At 40.5% G+C, this 21,945-nt stretch overlaps 1 protein-coding gene across 1 annotated transcript in view; it reads left to right on the plus strand.

The window, feature by feature from the left end:
• The first annotated feature begins 7,244 nt into the window (after positions 1-7,244).
• LOC139722261 (C2 domain-containing protein 3-like) overlaps positions 7,245-21,945 on the plus strand; it is a 65,265-nt gene continuing 50,564 nt past the window's right edge. The window contains 14 exon segments of the mRNA XM_071633570.1: positions 7,245-7,368; positions 9,646-9,820; positions 10,280-10,377; positions 11,002-11,110; positions 13,613-13,692; positions 14,193-14,398; positions 14,989-15,121; positions 15,849-16,101; positions 16,663-16,858; positions 17,215-17,328; positions 18,797-18,868; positions 19,551-19,857; positions 20,449-20,653; positions 21,117-21,360. Coding sequence (XP_071489671.1) covers positions 7,323-7,368; positions 9,646-9,820; positions 10,280-10,377; positions 11,002-11,110; positions 13,613-13,692; positions 14,193-14,398; positions 14,989-15,121; positions 15,849-16,101; positions 16,663-16,858; positions 17,215-17,328; positions 18,797-18,868; positions 19,551-19,857; positions 20,449-20,653; positions 21,117-21,360 — 2,238 coding nt within the window. The 5' untranslated portion in view covers positions 7,245-7,322.

The raw sequence follows: 21,945 nt of genomic DNA on the forward strand, positions 1-21,945 counted from the left end.
AGTTTTCATTAAGTAGAAAAAAAATCGATCCCACCATGCCAATAAATGTAGAATGTGTTTGTTTTGTTGTGTTAGTCATTTTAGATAGCTTTTAGGTGTGATTTTACGGAGCACGCAAACGATTTGCGAAGGACGCGAATGGCAAAATCCAGCATTCGTATTTTAGTCTGCAAAAGATCGCCAAACGAACGTGAGGGTTCGGAAGCGTCGTCAATTGTTCGCGAATGTCGTTTTTACTTCGGCGAGAACTTCAAAAAAATTTGAAATTTTTTGCGAACCTTTTCCGCACACTTGGTCGTGATTTGCTCGTGATTTGTTCCCGAAAGTTTCTTTAAAGCCTCATCATATGCGCAAGACCTTCGCAAGACACGCGCGATGTTCGCAAAATATTCGTGAAACCCCAAACAGACCCCGAAACTTTTGAGAATGTCTCGCGTATGTTTCGCGAAATCTGCGAACATTTTCCGATCATTTTACGACGTAACAGCAAACTTTTCGCGTACCTTTTGAGACATTCTCACGAACGTTTAGCGCATGTTTGGGGGGATGTATGACCTACATTTTCTACAAATCAAAATCGTAGCATGAATCTAAACATCAAACAATTATTAACAACTATATACTTTTAAAAAAAAAGAAATTAAAGACTAGCAAAGAGAAAGAAATGTTTGATGTTCAAAAAATCGCAGAATACACTTAAAAGTAATCTAAAGTGTGCCAAAATTACATTTTGAAACTAGAGATTATGTGTTGGAGAAACTGAAAAAAAAATCAAATGCTTTACTAGTGGAGATAGGTCGTAAGAAAAAACTCAAGGCTCACACACAATAGAGATATGAGAGAAAAAAGAAAGGAGAAATACAGGACAGAAAAAAAAACCTTCAACTCAAGACAGCTCCCACCTATTTTTAGGTACATTTTCTCCCATGATTATTGAAAAATTTGCATTGTTCGCATTTCCGTCGCGTGTTCTTCGTGTACGTAACATGCTGTACTTTAGCAATGATACACACGACATTCGCACATACGTCGTAAGTACTTCGCACAAATTGGGCAAGAATGGTTTTCGGCTTCATCGTCGGAACACAATTCGGAGAAAAACTCTTCCGAATGTTGGATTTTGTCATTCGCGTCTTTCGCAAATCGTTCGCGTGCTCCGTGAAATCACACCTTTAGATCTGCGACGCTATCGCTAATAGGACGACGCCGGACGCTAATTAATTAGGCAAAAAAAAAAAAAAAAAAAAAATGGTGCTCTGCACATGCGCGAGACAGCTGTTTCCATTGTCCATCAGATCCTAGTCTGGTTTCCAGACCCTTTGTTAACTGGATTCCCCGGCGACAAAGTCGTCGCCTTTGCTGAAGGCAGGACAAATCCACCTAAACCTACTCCAGTTTTCGACTTTGAGGGCATCAACGTCCTGTGTAGCAAAGTAATACGAGCAGAGGGTCTGGAAGCCAGACTAATCAAATCCATGGATCCAACCCAAGAGGCTGCGTCTGTTACGGACGATCGTCACCCCTAATGGTACGTTATTTCGTAAACTCACGAACGACCTAAGTTTGTGCATGCAATTGCTTCATACACAAACATTGTGACTGCGAGCTGCGGTGATTGGAGGAGAGAGGCCGGGGGGCGTCGGGGGGGGGGGGGGGCCCGGGGGCATTTCATGAAGCATTTTGTCCGACAACTTGTCGGACAAAATTTGCTTTCAGCTAATCAGAAGCAAGGATTTCAGTAGCTTTTAACAGTTTGTCAGACGAAATATCTGACAAATTGCTTCATGAAATGCCCCCAAGGCCTTTTGGCCTCTCTTCATGCGCATGCGCACTGAGAGTGTGCGTCCATTCGCTTCGGAAGCTCTCGTCTCGTGGCTCGGGCAGCCATTTTGGGTCAGGAGATTTCTAGTCTAAGTGTTGTTCGCTGACCCATTGAGCCAGCGCTATTCTCATTCGGTGTCACTACATCATACAGAATGGGGGAGGCAGCGTTCGTCTCCGTGCCGCAAAAACCACTCGCCACGATTGTAAGGCTTAAAGTGTGCTCGGTGTCTAGGCTTCTGAAAATGTGTCAGTCGCATATCGAGCGCCACCTGTGGTTTGGGATAGTAACTTATGGGCCCGTTCTTTCTGTTGTCTGCTCCCTTTCCACCCGTGGTTTTGAGTACGTTATCAGCCAGTTCTTTCTGTCGTCTGCTCGCTCGCTCGCTACAAAAATTGCACTTTGAAAGATTCGAGAATGAATTGCAACGTATTGCTATTGTGGTGTTTGTTCCTGTCTTAATCGCTGTTTGAGTGTCAATGTCAACCATGTCCAGACAGATAAATAGATGATGATTTTAAAAAAGATGTTGAAAATGCGAAAACTCCCCCCCCCCCCTCCCCATCATTGCCCGCCTGGATACCACCATAATCAAACATGAAACTTCATTCATTCATGTTTTCTTAGCACTCACCTAGCTCTATCATTTTCAGTTCTAGTGAAGAAGATAACTTCAAAATCCAGAGTTTAGGTACTCTGAGGCTTCAACCCCCCCCCCCCCCCCGCCCAAGTAGCTCAATTAAACAATGTACTATAATCGCTGTAAAGATGTTACTAGTAAGTTTGGTGAAAATCTGTTATAGGGTTTTAAGGAAAATTAAAAAAGTTAAAGGTTCATGCACAGTTTTGATAGACATCGAGTATTGTACCATCGGTAATACCGATGATTATTTTGTTCCTTGCCTTGTAGCGTTTTTACATATTCCGTCAAAAATTGAACGTTTATGAATTTCCCGGTGTTCGTACAAATCCAGGCTTCATACGGGGTCCTTCTCACAATAAAGACCCCTCAAAATTATACCAATCGCATGATATAAAAAAGTGCCCCTAAAGCGATTAGAAATTCGTTTTTTCTACACAGAAGCTACACGTTCTTGCGTAATATAGGTTTTCCCGACCAATTTTGCACCTTTTTAAATCCAATTTCTTATTGCTGCATTCAATTTAGCAAAACTTAGTCTAGATGACATGTTCGGTATTTCAATTTTGTGATCTCTTCTTTCAAATTCATTTTGGAGCATTCGAATTACCTTTACCCTCATTAATTTCATTCATTTATTCATTTATTTTTCATTTCCAACAGAAACATATAAATATATTACAAAAATTGAATACAGTGCATAAATTTCATCATACAAAGTAAAGGATAAATTTACAGAAAACTTGTAGGTATAGGAAAATGTTGGAAATGGGGAGGAATGCTAAAAAAATTCTAATCGACGCATTTTTCAACTGAATTCGTAAGGCAGGCAGCATTTCGCTATCCGTTCACTCAGTTTAGAATGAGGGCACGTGATCATGTATAAATGCAGCGCTCGTTTATTCGAATTCATTTTTGGGCATCCAAATTAACATGCTCTGCGGTCGATTTTGCAGACATGTTGATTCTTTGACTTTTTCTTTATCTTCTTTCATCATAGTTATTGTTTTGTAAGTATCATAACATTTCATATTTTCGAATTCATGTTAGAGATTTTAGCAACATTTTTTTTTCAAGAGTCTCCCGGTCCAAAGATTGTGCATGTGGCCACAACTTATCTGACCGTTGAACACTTTATTCTGAGTATGTCGGCCAGTTCTAGGTAGTCAAGGTCCCAAGTGTTGGAAATATAAAGAGAATTTCACATTTTTTAAAATAAAAGTGCACATTCTTCGACTTCTCACTGACATATACTAAGGGTAATATTATTCTCCCTGTTTTCTGAAAGAGGCAAATCAAGTGTTCTTTTATTATGCGAGAAAAGTGAAGATAACATTATGCTGAATTTTCTTTATACTTTCTTTATATCGTTCTACACTAACTTGTGACATCACAAGCTGGAGTCGTCTTCTCATCCAGCAGTGGCTTAGCAGAAACTTCAAACATTCAAAACTTTTGAACAAATTGTCCGACTTTCCTCAAACTCTAACTGATGCATTATTCTTATATATATATATATATATATATATATATATATATATATATATATATATATATATATATATATATAGTTTCATCTCTCGTTAATCAATTCAAACACCTGTTTCTGCCAAAGTGCCACAGAAAAATGTTAAAAATGCTTTCCTGTTTTGATCTCATCATGACCGCCGACAGCAAACCTGGGTAAAAACAAGACAGCGCTTTGAGAAAAACTATACATGCGCAGACGATAACTCTATCTCAAGAAAAATGCATGTGCAGTTGTCGTGTATACTGGAAAATCATCGCACAGCCAATTTCATCTGCGAAATGCACGTTACGAGAGGAAGCAAATATTTTGACAGGTTGATTATTATTTGTACTTGTAATCTGATTTTTCCCATTTTCGCACATTGTTTCAGAGTAAACATGGGCAGTAACGTAGACGACATGTGTCTCCACGAGTGTCGACCACTTCAGAAATTATTTATTTTGTGACGCAAAATCTGTCATATTTTGAGCTTTGCTGCTCCCTATCAGTGGTGTTTATTCAAAGGCAGTTGAGTCTGAAATCAGGCACCTCAGCCAAATAAGACCGAACGAGGGAAACGGATCCTTTGTCAGTGACAATGCACGAATATATAATCGTCATCATCCAAACATCTGAATGTACTCATCAAGACGCACATAATCAGGTGGCGACAGTGATGATGGGTCAAAGAAAGAAGCCCATTCTAATTATGATTGTGTAGTAGGTCCATGGGCAAATGAAGCCTTGCGACCGTCAAATATCATGCAAATGTATGTAAAGCTGGGGGTGTTGCTATGCGAGGCAGGGTAGGCGAAAAGGCACTCAGATAAAAGACAAAGAAGGCGTTTTCACATCAGCCCGATGTTTCGAAATAGCGCGCTATTTTTCTGACTTGGGACATTAAAAAATATCTCGAGCTTGGAGTTTTATCGGGCTGATGTGAAAACGCCTACAGATACTTCCAAGGTGTCGGCCTGGCCCATGGAACGTTCTAGTCTCATCCCATTATTCTTTGTGTGGAAAGTCCACTCCGCTTTTCGGTTTACTTTTGTATGGTGAGGAAGGTTGTTACTTAGTTTTTAGGAAATACGTATGCGCAAATAGACTGGCTCAAAGTTTTATTAGATCGGACGTTAAACAAGAAAGATATAAGAAAATAAGAAGGTTAACACGATAATGAAACTCGTGCACGTGTGTGTGCCTGTGTGTATGTGCGTGTGTGTTTTAACGTGTATAGTATAGAGTTTTGTCTTTATCTTGTAGTCACCTTGACTAATGGAGTAATTTTCCAAAATAGGATAAAAAAGGAAGTCAAATCGACTCCAGCGTATCTCTGTAAATCCCTACGTATGTAGCTAATGAATGGCAAGGACGGTCAAAAACATCACGGACTATTCTAGCATAATATTACCAACGGATGGGAACGTATTTTCATATTTTCGATTTCGTTGGGTACTGTGTAGTACTCGCTGGGCATTTGCTTTGTGACGGGCGCATTACCGCACAATTGGTGTGATTATCAAAGGCCACAATAAATCTTTGAATCGAATGACACAATTTGCCTTAGTAATAACATTCATATGAACCCGTATGACGTGTTGAAACTTTCCTTATTACATCAAGTGCTGGTTGAAGCATATCGTGTCAAGTATAATGTTTTTCTCAGATTTAAAGGTTCTCTTGCGAATTTTTGTAGGCCTTCTTCCTAACCACATGCAATCCTCGCACATTTTGCCTCTCACTAGTACATAATAATGTTAATTATAAACAAGTATTGATAATAACATATGCAGTTTGATGGGCTGGTTCGTCTTATAGGCTGACCGCTGTACTCTTTTTATACCCCTACTTTCCCCTATTTATTGGCGACCATTGTAAGGTCTTTTTTTTGGGGGGGGGGAGGGGTATTACAAATATAAGTCATTTATATCCTTGTGTTCGTAATTGTCAGACTTTCATAACCTACTTCTAGAGAGAATGAATATATCGACGTTTTCAATATGCGTGCAAACATTCTGTGAGACATAGGCCTACATTATTAAAATATCTTGGTAGACCCTGTATAGATTACCATTATCATCGCCCCTTTTTTATACCTTTTGGGATGATTTCGCCAATTCGCTCGGCTGAAATATGAAAATATATTTCGTTTTTTTGTTTTTTTTTAATTGGTTAAATATCATGAACAATGAAGGATAAAGCTTCATCACGTAGCACTTGGAAGAAACAATGAATAGGAAATTTCAGATTTTAGCGGCCATGATTATGTTCAAATATGATATTATCTCAAAATCCAATCGTCCAAATTCGCATGCAGCACAGTGGAAGCAAATAAACACATGCTCCCCCCCCCCACATCATTTATGAGGAAGAGCACAAAGGATTTAAGATTTTGACAAGCATTAAGTTTGCAATAATCTCGGTGGCTATATCTTGAATATCTCAAATCTTTAAAGGTTGCAAACGTTGCGCGTCGTTAAGATTCGGATTCAGCACCCTTGAAATTGGATAACACCATATTCAATTTGTCTCCATTGTATAACTGTAACTATAGGTATTTCAGAATTTGGCGGCTATCCTGAATATCTAAAAGTCCTAAAGGACGCAAGAGTTGCATCATTCAGATTCTGATTCAGCACCCTCGACGTAAGGCAAAATCATTAAAAACACTTCAACAAAAAACGGTTAGGCTCAAAATCTTACTCATAAATGCACTCAGATAGGAATCAGTGCCTGCAGGGTACCGGCAATCCCAACCTCTGAAACTCAATGAGATTATTAAGTTTTGTTGGGGAATCATGGATTTTTTTTTTCCAATAGTTAGACTCGTAAACTAATAAGGCATAATAGTGGCTTCCTTTCTAAACCTACGTATTTCTGAATAGATAGATGCTTTGATCGTAAATGCTATATTCCTTTTCCAGCTAAGGACCAGCTAAGGAATGTTTCTTCTTTTCAGATTTGGCAGGTGCAGTAAGCACAGTATTATACTAGTAGTCTGCTCAGCTGCACCTGTGATGCATGTTTTTAAGATTTCATGTTCATGTACGATGTTCAACTTCATTTTCACGTTTCATCACTCGGTCATTATTTTGATTTCAATTTGTTTGGTAGCTAGAGTTAAAACAACAACAACAACAAAACTCGTCGGCGCATCATCGTGGTGTCGTGGTCGTGATCGTTGGCTTACCCTAAAGATATTTTAGCGTAGAGGGCATGCTTGCGCGCGATCGTCAAAAATCTTTGAAAATCAACCAGCCTACATTCCGCAATCCATCTACGAAAGACAGACCTACTAATTTTCGTGAGTTCTAGTACGTTAGAGCTGCGTTGATACTATAGCATGCATTATGACAAAGAAGAAAGGAAAACCATCGAGAAAATCGAGAAGGAAAGGTGAGCCCAATAATACAAAGACCCCATGATGCGTGATACGTCATACAAAGTTCTGTCAATATGATATGTGTAGTCCCACGAATTGATTTTGGTGCTGTCTTAAGTAGTAGATTACACAGCGCATCCCCATCTCTAACCCCGGGGCGCTCCTTGTACACATTTATACAGTGGGAGTCAGAAGAGTGCTATCTCTGTAAGTTGGAAAAGCAACACAAATTTTCGCGCAACTGTAAGTTTCGTAATTTACCAGCAAAAGGCTTAAAATTACTTTTATAATGTAGAGCCTATGTACGTTTCTTACCTTATTCATCATGTTCATACGAGCTCGAGTCGCTAGTCGTTCACTTGTTAAATTTAATTTCCACATTTATCCCATGTAATGTAGTCTTGAATAGACGTTTTTTTCTACAAGATCATCTCCATATACATGTACCTCCCGTTCATTCTTTGGCTTTCGATGCAACCTTTGCATGGTGCTTTACGCATTGGCAATATGAATAACGCATAAGAGTCGCGATGATTTTAGCCTTTTAACCAGGCCCTTTCGCTGCGCGCTGTGTAGTGGCGAGCGAAAGGGTTCAAGTGAAACGCGCCCACACCAGCTCCCAGCGAGTGATCGGGCACCACACAATGTCGCGCAGCAAGAGTGCCTGGTCAGAAAGGCTACAACAATGCTACCCGCTAGACAGTGGCTAGCGCGATAGCGCAAGTGCATAGGTTTCGAATCCGTCGTATGGAGCAGTTGTCGTTCTCACAGATTCCTCTTGACCGATTCATTTAAAGTCATCAATTTGGACAGAAATGGACTATTAGTGGAACCAAATGTTCACTGTATCCTGTTGTCAATAATTGGACTACATCGGTATGTAGTATTGGCACAATTTTTAGCTGCGATACTACCCTGTACGAGACCCCAAATCCTACAATCCGCAGCCCAAACGCTTTGTGTTGGGGCTGGTCGCGGTTAGTCAGACAAGTGCTAATGACTGTCAAAGAAGCCTTTCATACGCTAGCTCAAACATGTTATCATGAAACTACTCTCCCCTTGGTCTGTGTGCTTCTTTATTTTTATTTTTTATTTTTTAATCGTTCCTTTTTCTTTTCTTTTCTTCTTCTTACAGTTACAACAATCACCTTGCTGATTATTCTGTCACTTTCCATGTTTTCAGGGAGATCTAAGTTGCATGAGTCTCCGACGGGTTCAAATAATTGCAGAAATAATAATCATCCAAATAAGCGTATAATCAAAAATCTTGCAAGTCCATGAATAATGACAAATGAAAATAAAATGCAATAGATATAAAAAAATGAGTGCTCCATATCCTAAAGTTATTGTAATTGTAGATCTAAGTGGAAAGCAAAAAACTACATTCTAGCTAGTCTAGTAAAAAAGCCATACGAAACATTTCCCCAGAATGTGAAGGTCCAACATAAGGCCACTTAGACCACTTGACTTCTAGCACTGTGTGCAAACTTGACTTCCCCTTATTTTGAACACAAAAGAAAAAAAAAACCTCCATGGATGTACGTGCCGATGCAGTGACTAAATGTACAGGGGTTGAATTCAAGTGCCAACTTGCCGTAATTTGGCCACCAACGGGCGCCGCTATGCCTGGGTGAACGCTTTGCGCCAACGAGGTATGCTGTGGCCCATTTTCAGTGGCCCTGTATGTACTCACATTGACATTGAATGCACATAGCACCCGGTCGCATTCCAGTCAGGGGTGGTGACATTCTGGTCGCTTATCATAGTAAATGTTTAAATTTTTGGACCTTAAAATTTTTGATTTTCTGACTTTCTGTGATGCATTTAACAAAATCAGCAAAAAAAAAAGTTCTTTGATATATTAGACATATTTTGCTGTAGATCATAATATGTGGATTGAGTGAATGTACAAAGTAGCAGTATCAGTTCTACAAAGAGAAAATTTGTGGAAAATCAGAAATTCATTCAAAAGTAATGATTTTTTGTGGATCCAGCAGTGATTGCACAGAAACTTTGATAATTCATAATATTTGGATGGATTGTCCGATTTTCCTGAATCTTTCACCGATGTATTCTATTATTTATTGATATTGCCACATGCTCTCAATCCATGTGTTTATCATGTTGAACTTAACTAGATTCTATTTAAGATATGAATATTCCAATGATGTTAAAAGTTTTTGTCTGTATGAGATTGAGAGTGCATAGGGTTGTTTATTTGTTTGATTGAGTCTCTGTGTGTATGCATGTGATTGTCATTAAAATGACGAACTGATGTTTCACTACTGCAGGCACCAAAGAAGATGTGAGATCCACCACTAGCCTGCCTCCGGCCGTGGAGGGGCCACTGCGTTGCTTCCTGCGAGTTGTCATCTCGAGAGTCACATGGACAACACCCAAGCTTCCTGACTCCACCCATGTCAGGCTGAGATGGTGGGGAGAAACGACAAGTGGCACTATCTTTAGGTTCGCAAACTATTGATTCACTACCACAATTGTTCATAATAATGGTACTGTTCTTTTTGCCATTATCACTCTATTATTAGTAGGTATCATTGCTTGGTAGGCACAACCATAATCTGTCGCAAGTCTTTATTATTTTTTGTTTAGTTTAGTTTTTTTTCTCCCATGTACATATTTTCAAGTCTATCCAGTTTGAATTTGTCATGAATTTCTTGAGTGATATGGTTTATTTATGGGCCAAACTTGTGCTTCATATAATTCCCTCTCCCAGTCCATTCGCTCTGTTGAATCCCATGCATTTATATCTATGTAATTGTGAACTCTTTTTTTGCAGTACTTTTTTTTTCTCCATTCTTTGTATTGTCCATTACAATGGTCAATCTGTGTACACTTTCCTTCTGTGAAGACATTTTTAAGTAATGCATATTGGCATTTCAATCTTCCTGTATTTTTTCCACGCAGACCTGTGGATGGCAAGAACCAGGGCAAGGCTGAAAGTCAGACTGTCGCGAGATTCCCAATCAGATGTGGACCGAAGCAGTTTGCAGCATACCTCAGTGATATCCTTTATTTCTTTTATTTTGTGGCATTTTATTACCACCTCCATATGCAGTTCTTGTTCTTCAAAGATCTGGTGGTGTGAGGAGATTATGTAACGCTGGGAAAGTTGGTCTGCTTGTATTGATCTTCATTCACGGTCCATCAGGTAACATTAAAAAAACATGACTACCACAGGCCTGCTAGAACACAACTGCCCACCAGTGAATATGTGCACCCAAGCATATGCTCATCTGTAACATTCACATCCAGTTCAGATTCTTCCGCTGCATGTGTGCTGTGTATAGTTAACTGTTCACAATTCATCACAGAGATTTATTTAAATGGGCCCGCAAGGAAAAATATAAAAGAGTCCAAAGTAAAATGAATGCAAAAGTACCCAAATTTACTGCAAGTGTATTGCCAAAGAGTTTATGTGTCTGTCACCTGACAGTGAACAAGAAAGAAAGAATGTTACAAGTTATAAAAGAGTTCATATCAAATAAGAATGTTATTCCAAGGATGCCCTCCATGTAAATCTTTTAGATGTTTCAGAATGACATATATACCAAGGATGCTAATGTCATCACTGAAAAAAAAACCCAGAAATTTATATTCACAGTATATCCTTGACTCCATTGTGTTACATATGGGAAGTGTCAGTCTGGATGTCTTGCGAGGAGCCGCCATGACTCTTTCCGGAAGAGCCCAGGTCAATGAAATCAGTGTCTTAAGCCCGCAGCAGCCTGTCTCCGGGTAAGCCACCTGCTCTTACTATCAATTATCAGTTGTCTTGTGTGGTTAAATACACCCAAGCTCCAAGATATTACCCTGGATGGTAGGGTGGCCAGCTAACTCATTTGATGTTACTCAGAAATGATGGAGTGTTATCATGACAGCAATATAAGCCATTATAAAATGGGTTCAAGAATGTAGCCAATTGGAAGCGCTGAAATGAGTCACGTGTGCTTGCATTAATTTCTCACTAACATGCACGGCCTGACGTCACAATGTTTACACTAGCAGCGCGCACTCAATCAGTTGTTACAAGTGCGTCGCGCGCTACTATACGCGCTGTCAATCATGTAAACAACTTCTAGTTCGGGCTGCCGGCCAGCCTTTCTTGTGTGCATAACATGTGTGGCGTACGTATACCCTTATACGTACAGTACTTATATGTGCGGGATTTCCGAGTGCGACGTGCGTAAATGTTTGGGACGAACATCTTTGGACATCGATTCTTGAGCGAGTGCTACATGTAGCTGACTGGTATTGACCCACAAATGTACGTGAAAAATGCTGTTAGTTTTCAACCCATTTTATAAAACAAATGATGCACAGGATTATTTCGTGCTCGTGCATGTTTCACAATTGTAAATACCCTCGAGTGCGCTACATCTCCACTAACGCACTCTATCCTGTGCATCATTTGTGTATTATGCTGATGTACTTCTTCACCTTGACGCCAATGTTGTTATGGTTACCCTCTTCTTAGACTTTACCCTCTTTTGACTCTTTGTAGCACAATGATTTGAAATCCATTCTGGTAAAGCAACATCATTAATGAATTGTAAGAATGAAAACTATGATTTTTGTGATGATTATGATTATTAGTAGTATTGTTTGTAGTAGTAGTAGTAGTAGTAGTAGTAGTAGTAGTAGTAGTAGTAGTAGTAGTAGTTGTTGTTGTTGTATAGTGATTAGCATCATACTGTTATTGCTATTTTAATGATCATTATCATTATAGCTGTGATATTCTTATCATTAACATCATTGCTACTATCACTACGACTGCTGCTACTAGCCTACAACTGCTACCGTTACAAATCGCTTTTTACATCTGTATGTGGGGGCTGGGTGATTTCCGACATTGATCAAACCTAGGTTGCTACAAATTGTTGAGACGTAATTTTGATGTTTGTTTGGATGTCGATGTGTATGGACTATGTGATGCTGCTGTAAACTGTTTTGATGGAATGACAGGCCTCGAATTAACCGACGGCCACCGACGGCCATGGCCGTCGGTGCCCCTCTCGTTGGCCGCAATGCCCTTTTTTCCCTGATCAAAGTTACGGCAAAAAAAAATGTGCCCTTTTTCTTGTGGCAGTGGTGCCCTTCTAGAATGAAAGTTATTATTCATGACGTATGATATGCCCTTTCTCAAAGTCTACTCAAATATCATACCTTCAGTTCACTCGCGTCCCAATATATCTGATTCAAACTCAGAGTATCTTTCCGAGATACGAGACGACGTGTATGTACATGTGTCTACACCCGACCGGCTTTTACCGTCCCGACTGCCTCGCCTCCGCAGCGCAGCGGCCATAGAGTTACTAACTAGGCAGCGGCGGGCCGGAGCAAGTGCTGTAAAAGTGGAAATTTTCGCGGTGTTCAAATTTTCGCGCATTTCGCGCAACCAGAAACTAGCGCAAAAATAAAAGCACGCGAATATTTTTGCTTGCCATATGTGCCTGTGCGTGATGTCTTGATTCCGCGGAATTAAAAACACGCGAAACTCTTCCGACCCGGCCAAGCGCGAAAAATTAGTCACGCGAAAATATCCACTTTTACAGTGGTCGCAAGCCACGCTAAAAAATGCCAGGCCTGTCGGACGGCTGCGAGCATTGCCATCTCTCTCGCTCCGCATTCATGCCCGCCCGCGCCCGACGCGACCCGCGCCGCATGCTCAAAGCAAAATGGCGCCGGAGGTGCTCCAAAGCGAGCGCGGCGTGTGCGTTGAGAACGTACTGTGTTACAGAACCTACATCGTATTGCGTATGGCCTACTGCCTAACGTCGTCTGCTGCGGAGAGATCTTATGCGTGCGTGCGCTGCTAGAGTGTAGCAGCACGGTCGATAGCATACAGCTCTATATGGGGCATTCACATCACGTATAAACACCCAACATGCCCTTTCGAATGTGGCCTTGGTGCCCCTCTGACTGACTTTAGTGCCCTGGCCTCTTGGAAAAAGTGCCCTTTTCTAAATGGCCTTGCCCCTCCAAAATCCTATTTCGAGGCCTGGAATGATGTGTCATTTTCCTGCTACTCCGCTGTAATATATTCTCCATCCTCCCCCCCCCCCCCCCTTCTGTCTCCCTGTCTCTGTCTCTCTCTTTGTATCCGTCTATCTCTCTCTCTCCCCATCTCCAACTCCATTTCACTCTCTCTCTTTCTCTATGCTTTTTGAGGTCATTTTCAGATCTACAATTGTATAATGCAACTTTGAAATATGGATGCCACTCTCTTTCATTGCGCAGAACGTATCCAGTGTTTTCAACCAGAGATTCTCAGAAAGTTGGTGAAGTCCACGTGTCCATGATATTTGAGCCTCTCATTGGTAAGAACAGTAGTATTTGGTGTTTTATAGAAGTGTGCATTATTTCATTGTACAGTAAAGACATTATTTTTGTCATCTAAACTAAGCATTTTCCTTTTACACCAGTACTCCTGCATTGAGTTTTTTGGCTTATTTTTCCAAAACCGTTTTACATTATCAGAACAAATTTTCCATATAATTGACAATAAAAGAATTCACCAAAGCATTTATAACACTTGGGCTGCTTGCACTACTCGTTTGTATATATTAATAATTATTTAGTTTGATCATTAGATATTGGTTATGTTTGTGCATAAGATTTGGCAAAGTATTTATATCCCATCTTAATTGATTGTATTGTGATGTTGTCATTGTGCTTATGTTTGAAATTGGAAAAAAGAGCCCACATGAACCAAAAATGCATGAAATCACATAGCCAATCAGTCAACTCACTCTTGCGCAATGTCTGACATGCAAACACACATCCCACATGTACAAGTGTATCTGCTTTCACCGTCCAGCCTCATACGACAGTTCCAGCTCGTTGCCAACGACAGATGCAAGTGCTTTGGCGCCTTCCAGTACTGCCGAGCGGGGCAGCATCCACTCGGGGATGTCTCATCGTCTCTCGTCTTCCCACGATTCTACCCAGTCGGCCAGGAGACAGAAGAAGACATTCCCCACCTCTAGCTCAGCTGAGGAGCCTGCCACGTCAGCTGCCTCAAAGGTTAGGCCATGAAAAAAAAAAAATCACCTTCCAGGCCAATAAAAGTCATTTTGCATAATAAACAACAATGAAGTGGTCTTGGATAATCCATCTCTTGCCCTTCCTCTCCTCCCCACCCCCACCCTTGGAAAAAAAAATAAAAAGATAAACAAACAAACAATCAAAGAGAGAAAAACTGCAAACATTACTTTCTCCTGACAGAAATGGGTGTCGTATCACAGCTGCATAGGGAAAGTTGGCAAAATTCAACCAGTGAAGCAATGTTTCACTATTAGCCCTCATTTAGTCATTCCAGTATTAGAAAGCACAGGCAAGTTTCATACATAAAGAGTCTAGAATTTAGAGGAAAGATGCGGCAAACTGAATGAATTAATCATCATCATTATTATCTTACGTTGTGTGGTTTTCTGTGTCACAAATCACCCACAAGTACTCTGCTGTTTTTCAACCTTGTACTGAAGTATTGCTCCCGATTTATGCACAGTTTCACAAGCATAACTTCTGTGCAATAACTTGCACACTGTGTAAATTGCATCAGCTATTCTGCAGCTGATTAATGTTTTTCTGTCACTTTTCCGGTCCGATCGTAGGTGCACTCAGATGCAGTGTCAAGGGATATGGTGTCCGACTCCAGCTTTGCTGATAGATCCCACCCATTCTCACTTGGTCATCGGCACACAGGACCTGAAAAATCTTGGAAGGAGATGGAATCCCATCCCAGAGGTAAACAAGGTGACATAAATACAGCTGAAAATTAAAATGTGAATGTAAATGGTCCTTTTCAAATAATTATATACAGTTTGGTGCTTTGTGGTACTGCACAAGTGCAACAGCCAAGTTTTGGGTTTTTAGACTGTGGTCAGATTTATCTCAAGGAAACTCTGAGAGGATTTATTACATTGTCATTTACATCACATCTCATACTGATCATTGAATATAAAAAGCAAAAATTATACTTATGATGACCTTTTTCACCTTCTAAGTAGACTTTGTGATAACATGTTCACATATAAAGACATTTGACATTATTACTAGCATGATTTTTCATATGCCACTTTAATAACTTTGCTGATTACCAAATTATCAGTTAACTTTTTATTCCATTCACACAACTCATTGCGTATGACATGGTGTTGGTGTTATGAGGGACAGGACTTCTCCAGAAACCAATTAATCCATACTTAATGTTTCATACTTACTTCTTTCTTTATAAAACTGTTCCAATTGTAGTTGAACATTTCAGATCATTCAGGAGGCTGGTTGCACTTGGGCTTCAACTTCTATCTTTTTTAAACTGTTCAAATTGTGATTAACTATCTCAGGTCATCTTGTAAAGCTGGTTGCACTTGAGAGTCAATCATTATCTTTTTTTTTTTTCAAACTGTTCAAATTGTAATCTACTGTCTCCAGATATTCAGTGCTAACATTCTATTTCACTCTCTGATTGCAGATGCAGTGAGAATTCCTTTGTCTACCCTGCCAAGCACCAGTAATACTCAGCCTGCTAGCCAGCCACACCACTCTCAGCCAGACAGACTGGGGCCAGACCTCATCTCTGCCCTGCTCGATAGGGGCAGCAGGCTCAGAAATGCCATGATCAAGGAAGAATTAGGTCACCACTCGAGGGCCAGACCATTGGCAAGCAATCCCATGCCCGCTGGACAAACAACAGCTGACGAGATGCTCCCGAAAGCACAAACCAGGTACAAGTCAAAATTGGACATTTTCATTACCAAATCCACAATATATCCCAGGGTAGATTTAGAGCCGGTCTAAGAATGAGTTTAATGATATTGATATGTCAAGAGAATCATAAATAGAATGTGTGCAGTGAGAATGCTAAGTTTCTGGTTAACCCGCTAACCCCTTGGTAACTTTTAGGTTTTGAATTCCCATTTTGTTCCACACAAAATAAATGTGTGTGAGCACAATTCACCAGACCCTACTTTCAAAACCCCTTGTGTTCAAAGAGAATTCAGACACGTTGAATTTTCTATGCCTTAATTCAGTGAATTAAGAATTGAGATTCACAAAGAGATATCTGGAAATCCAAAAGCTCCGCAATTGTCAACAGATCTGACATTATAGCACAAGGCAATTTCAGCATAATTATGCAGAATCAGCAGTATCCCACAAATCTAGGCATTGTAGGCAGTTGCTGCATTTGAGATTTCAGCTTAAAAGATGGATACAAATGATTTTTGTTGAGCAATAACAAGCAAGATCAATAACAGCATTGATTCCAACACTTTACTCCCGGTCAGAAAACGATCCACAGGGGATCTATTCAGAGAGCTCCTCCATGGGGGCAGGGATGACATTCCAGTGAGGGATACAGACCTGTCTTTTGCCCAGGGCAACCAGGAGGATGTGGATGCAGACATGGAGAGCCAAGCAGTGGAGTTACTGGTAGGAGATGTGATGAGTGCCAATGACCTGAAGAGGCTGAAAGCTGTGCAGGTAGGAAACTTTGCCAGAGAAAAAAACAAAAACTGCCACATGAAAACATAATCAGAGGTAGAAACTTAAGCAGGAACTTGCTTCTAGATACTGTATACTTGTAATCCTGTGTTTGTAATATCAGCAATATGCTGTCCACAACATTTGTTAGATTGTTTGTTTTTATTTCGCTGTATTGTTTTGTTGTAGTTGCTTTTATTAGAATTAGGGAATTTTCTAGCACCAAGTATGAAAAACGGACCTTGTCTACAAGTTACTGTTCTTGATACCACTTTAAGTTCGTTGATTTTTCTTTTCATTGGTATGAATTTCTCCTTCTCCCCTCTCCCTCCACTCACTCTTTCTCTCTCCCACAGACTGGTCATTCCCCTCCTACCAGCCCATCGTCCCACAGTGATGTTGACTTCAGTGAGGAGGAGGATCCTCTCCATGACAACTCCATCCTGGAGGAACTCTTCTACAAGGGAGTGGTAAGGCCATCTTGCATCTCCCCTGCTAGGTTCTAGGGCAGTTACCCCCTGGACAATTACCCCAGACCCTTCCCCTGACCATAACCCTAATCCTAATCCTGAACCTAATACTAACCCTAACCCACACTCTAACCCTAAACCTAACCCTAACCCTAATCTTTACTCTTGTCACTAGCTAGTATTTAGCCCAGGGGTAATTGTCCGGGGTGGGGGGGGGGGGGGGGGTAATTTGTCTGATATGCTGATATGCCCTGCTAATGTCTAGTCAGTGCGAGGGGAAAGCTTGAAATCTTACATATACCTATTGTGCTTGTGTGTGTTAGTAGTGATGCTGTTTTTGTTGTTGAGTTTTTGTTTGCAACCATCTCTCTTCTGACCTGGGACACATTTACCTGGAGAAAACTATTTCCAGATCCTGAGAAGGTACAATGAACTGTCCTGTCTGCTACATGTGTAAAGTGTACCATACTTGGTAGAAGAAATGTATTGTATGTCAGTTTGTCTCCCCATATATCCTGTTTATCTTTACTTTAAATACCTGTTCCTTTTCTGTCCATGAAAGCCTTTTAGAGTAGATTTGATTTGATTTTGAATTCATTCGTTATATGTTGTTATCATTATTATTATTATCATCATCATCATTATTATTATCATCGTTATTATTATTATTATTATTATTATTATTATTATTATTATTATTATTATTATTATTATTATTATTATTATTATTATCATTATTATTATTATTATTATTATTATTATTATTATTATTATTATTATCTATTTATTTATTTATTCATTTATTCAGCCAAACGAAAATGACAATAACATTAAGATGACATGCATTCACATGGATGTGACCACTAGGTAAGTACTGCATGCTTATAAGCAAGCAACCACAGGGCTGACAATCTCGCAACCGCTGCAGCCATTGGACATAATGATTGATAATCAGTTGTTTTCAATATCAATTGAATTACAAAAGCTCACTATACAGAGCAGCAGCAGTAGAGAGAATCACCAGTTACCTTTGTGTGTAGCGTAATAAACCTCGAAGAAGGGTTATGTTTTATCCACCAGTTCCAGAGACTCCAACCCCAAGCACCTTCTGATCTGGAGATTCTCCCGCCTGAAACCCCTAGCAAACGGGAGACTCCAAATTGATGTGTCCGAAGCGCGAAGTTCCTAGGGTTCTAGATGTTCTCTGGTGCTATCTAAGGCTTATTTTTTCAACATATGATAGCAATAAGTAAGAAATCCTTTCCACTGGGAGACACAGAGCCAGGGCGGGAGAAATCAAATCTCCAGCGGGAGAACGGGAGATTTTGCAAAAATGGCTTTTTGGCGGGAGATCTCCCGTCGAAAACGGGAGAGTTGGAGTCTCTGCAGTTCATCTATGTATATACCCATTATGTCAGTTAAAACTTAACAAATCTTCTCCCCTTCCATCTGTGAATACTTTATACAGGGCAGCAGCAGTGAAGAAAATCTGAGTGACCTCCTGAACTCTGACACCAGTGATGAGTCATCACCTCAGAGGGTAAATTCTCAAGCTTTGCAATATTTGGTTTGCAAATTTTGTTCCCATGAAACATATGAACTTGCCTGATCAGCTAGTTACTGCAAGTACAATGTATATATTTTGATGAATGTTTGATGACGTCGTCTAGTGATATCATTGACATGGCTGGTAAGACCTTTGGGGCGACTCTTATAAAGGAGAGCCAGTGTATGGTCTCCAAGTATCATAAGGCTGCTTCCAGCTCAACAGTATTCTCAAATTACCTGCAGGTTGTATGACTGGGTTTCCTGTGTGAGCTTTAGGAAGAGACAGAATCATGCAGTACCTTTCTGCTAGTGTTAAAACTGTTGCATATACCAGCATGTACCTTCAAAACAAATTATCGGAGCAGTGTTTGAAAGAGCAGAGCACATGTGAGCACAAAGTACTCGTCAGATGTTCCGAGAATACAGCTACATGCGTAGATATAGTAGAGTAAAATGTGCCTGTTTAGCTTTTGGATGAAACTGCTCGCTTGTTAATAAAAAGGCCTGCCTTCCTGTCATGGCCAATGAAAAATCTGTTAATTAGTTCATGGCATGGTGTTAGCAGCAACAGTGCAGTGCTATGTACGAAACATGTACTATCAGAAACAATAACTCACTGAACATAATTTGCGGGACACTCCTTTAGACAGTCATCTCTTTATTCTTGTCTGCAGGAGAGGAAAGCCTCCTCCAAAGCGTCAGGCAGACCAGGGAGAAGCTTGGGTCCCTTTCAAGGCAAACACAGAGATGAAGATGTGGACAGCAACAGCTACCTTGATGCAGACCGACGAGATGATGTTCCTCATCCTCATCCTCATTCTCGTCCTGGAAGAGCCCACCAGGCAGAGGAGGAGGAAGAGGAGGAGGAGGAGGATGTTGGGGAAGAAGGGAGGGACACACATCAGTCCTTCAGTGAGTCCAGGACCTCGGAGTCAACCTCCATGATGTCGTCTGAAGATTCTCGCCATCAGAAGTCGCCACGTACGTTGCTAAATGAAAAGCTAGGTAGAAATCTCAAAGTGCATCGGTACATAATGTCCATATGGATGTTACACCTTGGATGTGTGGGATGCGTGATGAAAAATGTCTGTTTTTGTGATAATCTCATGACCAGAGCAAGAGATATCCGTTTGAATAATCATGTCATAAGAAACGTATCTGTCATCACAAAAATTATGTGGAAATTATATGAGTAGTGTCCTTTCGTTGATTCTGATCTTTCAAAAATCCACGTTATTGTAGTGTTTTGTGTCTTGTGTTTTGAAAAGGGCAGACAGAATTATACAAACTCATGGACATCTATACATTCTCATGTGTCCTCATTGTGGTGAAACTGTATGGTACTTGATTATATGCCAACCACTGGCAGTCTCCTGTTCAATATTCATCAAAGACGGTCTGAATTATGTAAAATCCAATGATTATGTATTGTGATTATTTGTGACTTCTGAATCTTATTCACCACCTTCTCACTTCATTGTAATCTCGTTCTGTCGCTCAACCTTTCCTTCTCAATTTCTCCTCCTAAACCACCCATGGCACCGTCCCCCCATCCCCAATGCCCATCCTCAGATGCCAGGGATCCTGCATCTGGCCTGAGTGTGCAGAGACTGACGTTGCTGGGGCGCGTCCACGTCGCCAGGGTGACCATCGACAAGATGAACCTGCAATCAGCACCAGTCAGCCGCATCCCTGTTAGAATTGATAAGAGAGCTGGCCAGAAGAAGCAGGGAAGACCGGAGGGAAAACCCCCTAGGCCAGAGACCCAACGAAAAATGTAAGTGTAGACGCATCATATGGTAAAATGTATGTCTATTATAAACCATTCTATCACAAAGTAGCCATTGGATTGACTGGAATACAGAGTTTGTGTTTGATATAAGTTTTGAATAGCAATATTGTTGCATTCATTCATCCTTTCCTAATGTGGCTATCTTTCTACAGCTCTGAGATGTCAATTAGATGTCAATCAGAATCATCATCAAATTTTTGCGCCATTTTTTTTTGGGGGGGGGGGATGGAGTGGGGGGGGGGCCAAACTTACTTTGGTATTCATCAACTGATTTGTGCTCTTGAAAATGACTAGCATTTATAGGTCTTTTGCCCAAGAGCAAAGATGAATATTTTGTTTTGTCTTTAATGCGTGAATGCATAGAAGTAGAGCTGAAATCTCTTGCTTTCTTGTAATTGTTGTATCTATGGTATATTTACATCTCTGGTTTTGTTTGTAAATTCTTTAGAACATACTTTGTGGAGTACCAGTTTCCTGTCAGTCAAGCATCCTCAGCCAGGAGCACCGGTCCAGGCGCCATGGCAACAGAACTGATGCGGGTGGTCTCCAAGAAGGTGTCATCCAGCGGGAAGGAAATATTGTTTGGCCACCGGTCGGTGTTTCCCGTCCAGTTCGATGGTCAGGCGGTGGACAGATGGTGGAAGCAACTCCTGGTCTTCAAAGTCTTCTCCAAGACAGCTGGAGATATGCACGTAGGCAGTCTCTTCCTTTTTTTAACTCCGTCAAGGGAGGAGGTTATGTTTTCATCGGTGTTTGTTTGTTTGTCCAGGTGCAAAATAACTCAAAAAGTAGGGAATGGATTTGGATGAAACTTGACAGTACAGGTTGGGAATGACACAGGGAATAGATGAATAAATTTTGGTAGTGATCCGGGAATTTTTGTGGATTTTATGACAGATTTTCAATATTTTGGCAGGTATGGTCAATGAACTTGGGAGTTCAAGCTGTGCAGTTTTTGAGGTTTCCATACGCGCACTAAAGTTCATGCTAGGGTGAGGCGCAACTGGAAGTTGATGACGTAACAAAAGGCTTCTATACTGGGAAATTGAGCGATTTTCAGCATGCATCCGTGTGGGTAGAAATCACTGATCTCTTCAGAAGAACAAGATCAGTGGTGGAAATGAGCTGTGTAGAGGAGGTCTGCACTCTTAGAATCTAGTTTGGTGATGATGTTACTGAAACGGAAATTGACAGGACATTGATAAGAAAACTAAACGCATGTAGATTAGGAAATTCCTTTCTTTCTGTGAAGGCTTGTATGGTTGATTGTGTCAAAT

This window comes from Diadema antillarum, unplaced genomic scaffold (assembly GCF_040938485.1).
Source record: "Diadema antillarum isolate AM-2024a unplaced genomic scaffold, OU_Dant_1.0 scf00000162, whole genome shotgun sequence".
In the NCBI taxonomy this organism is placed as follows: Eukaryota; Metazoa; Echinodermata; class Echinoidea; order Diadematoida; family Diadematidae; genus Diadema; species Diadema antillarum.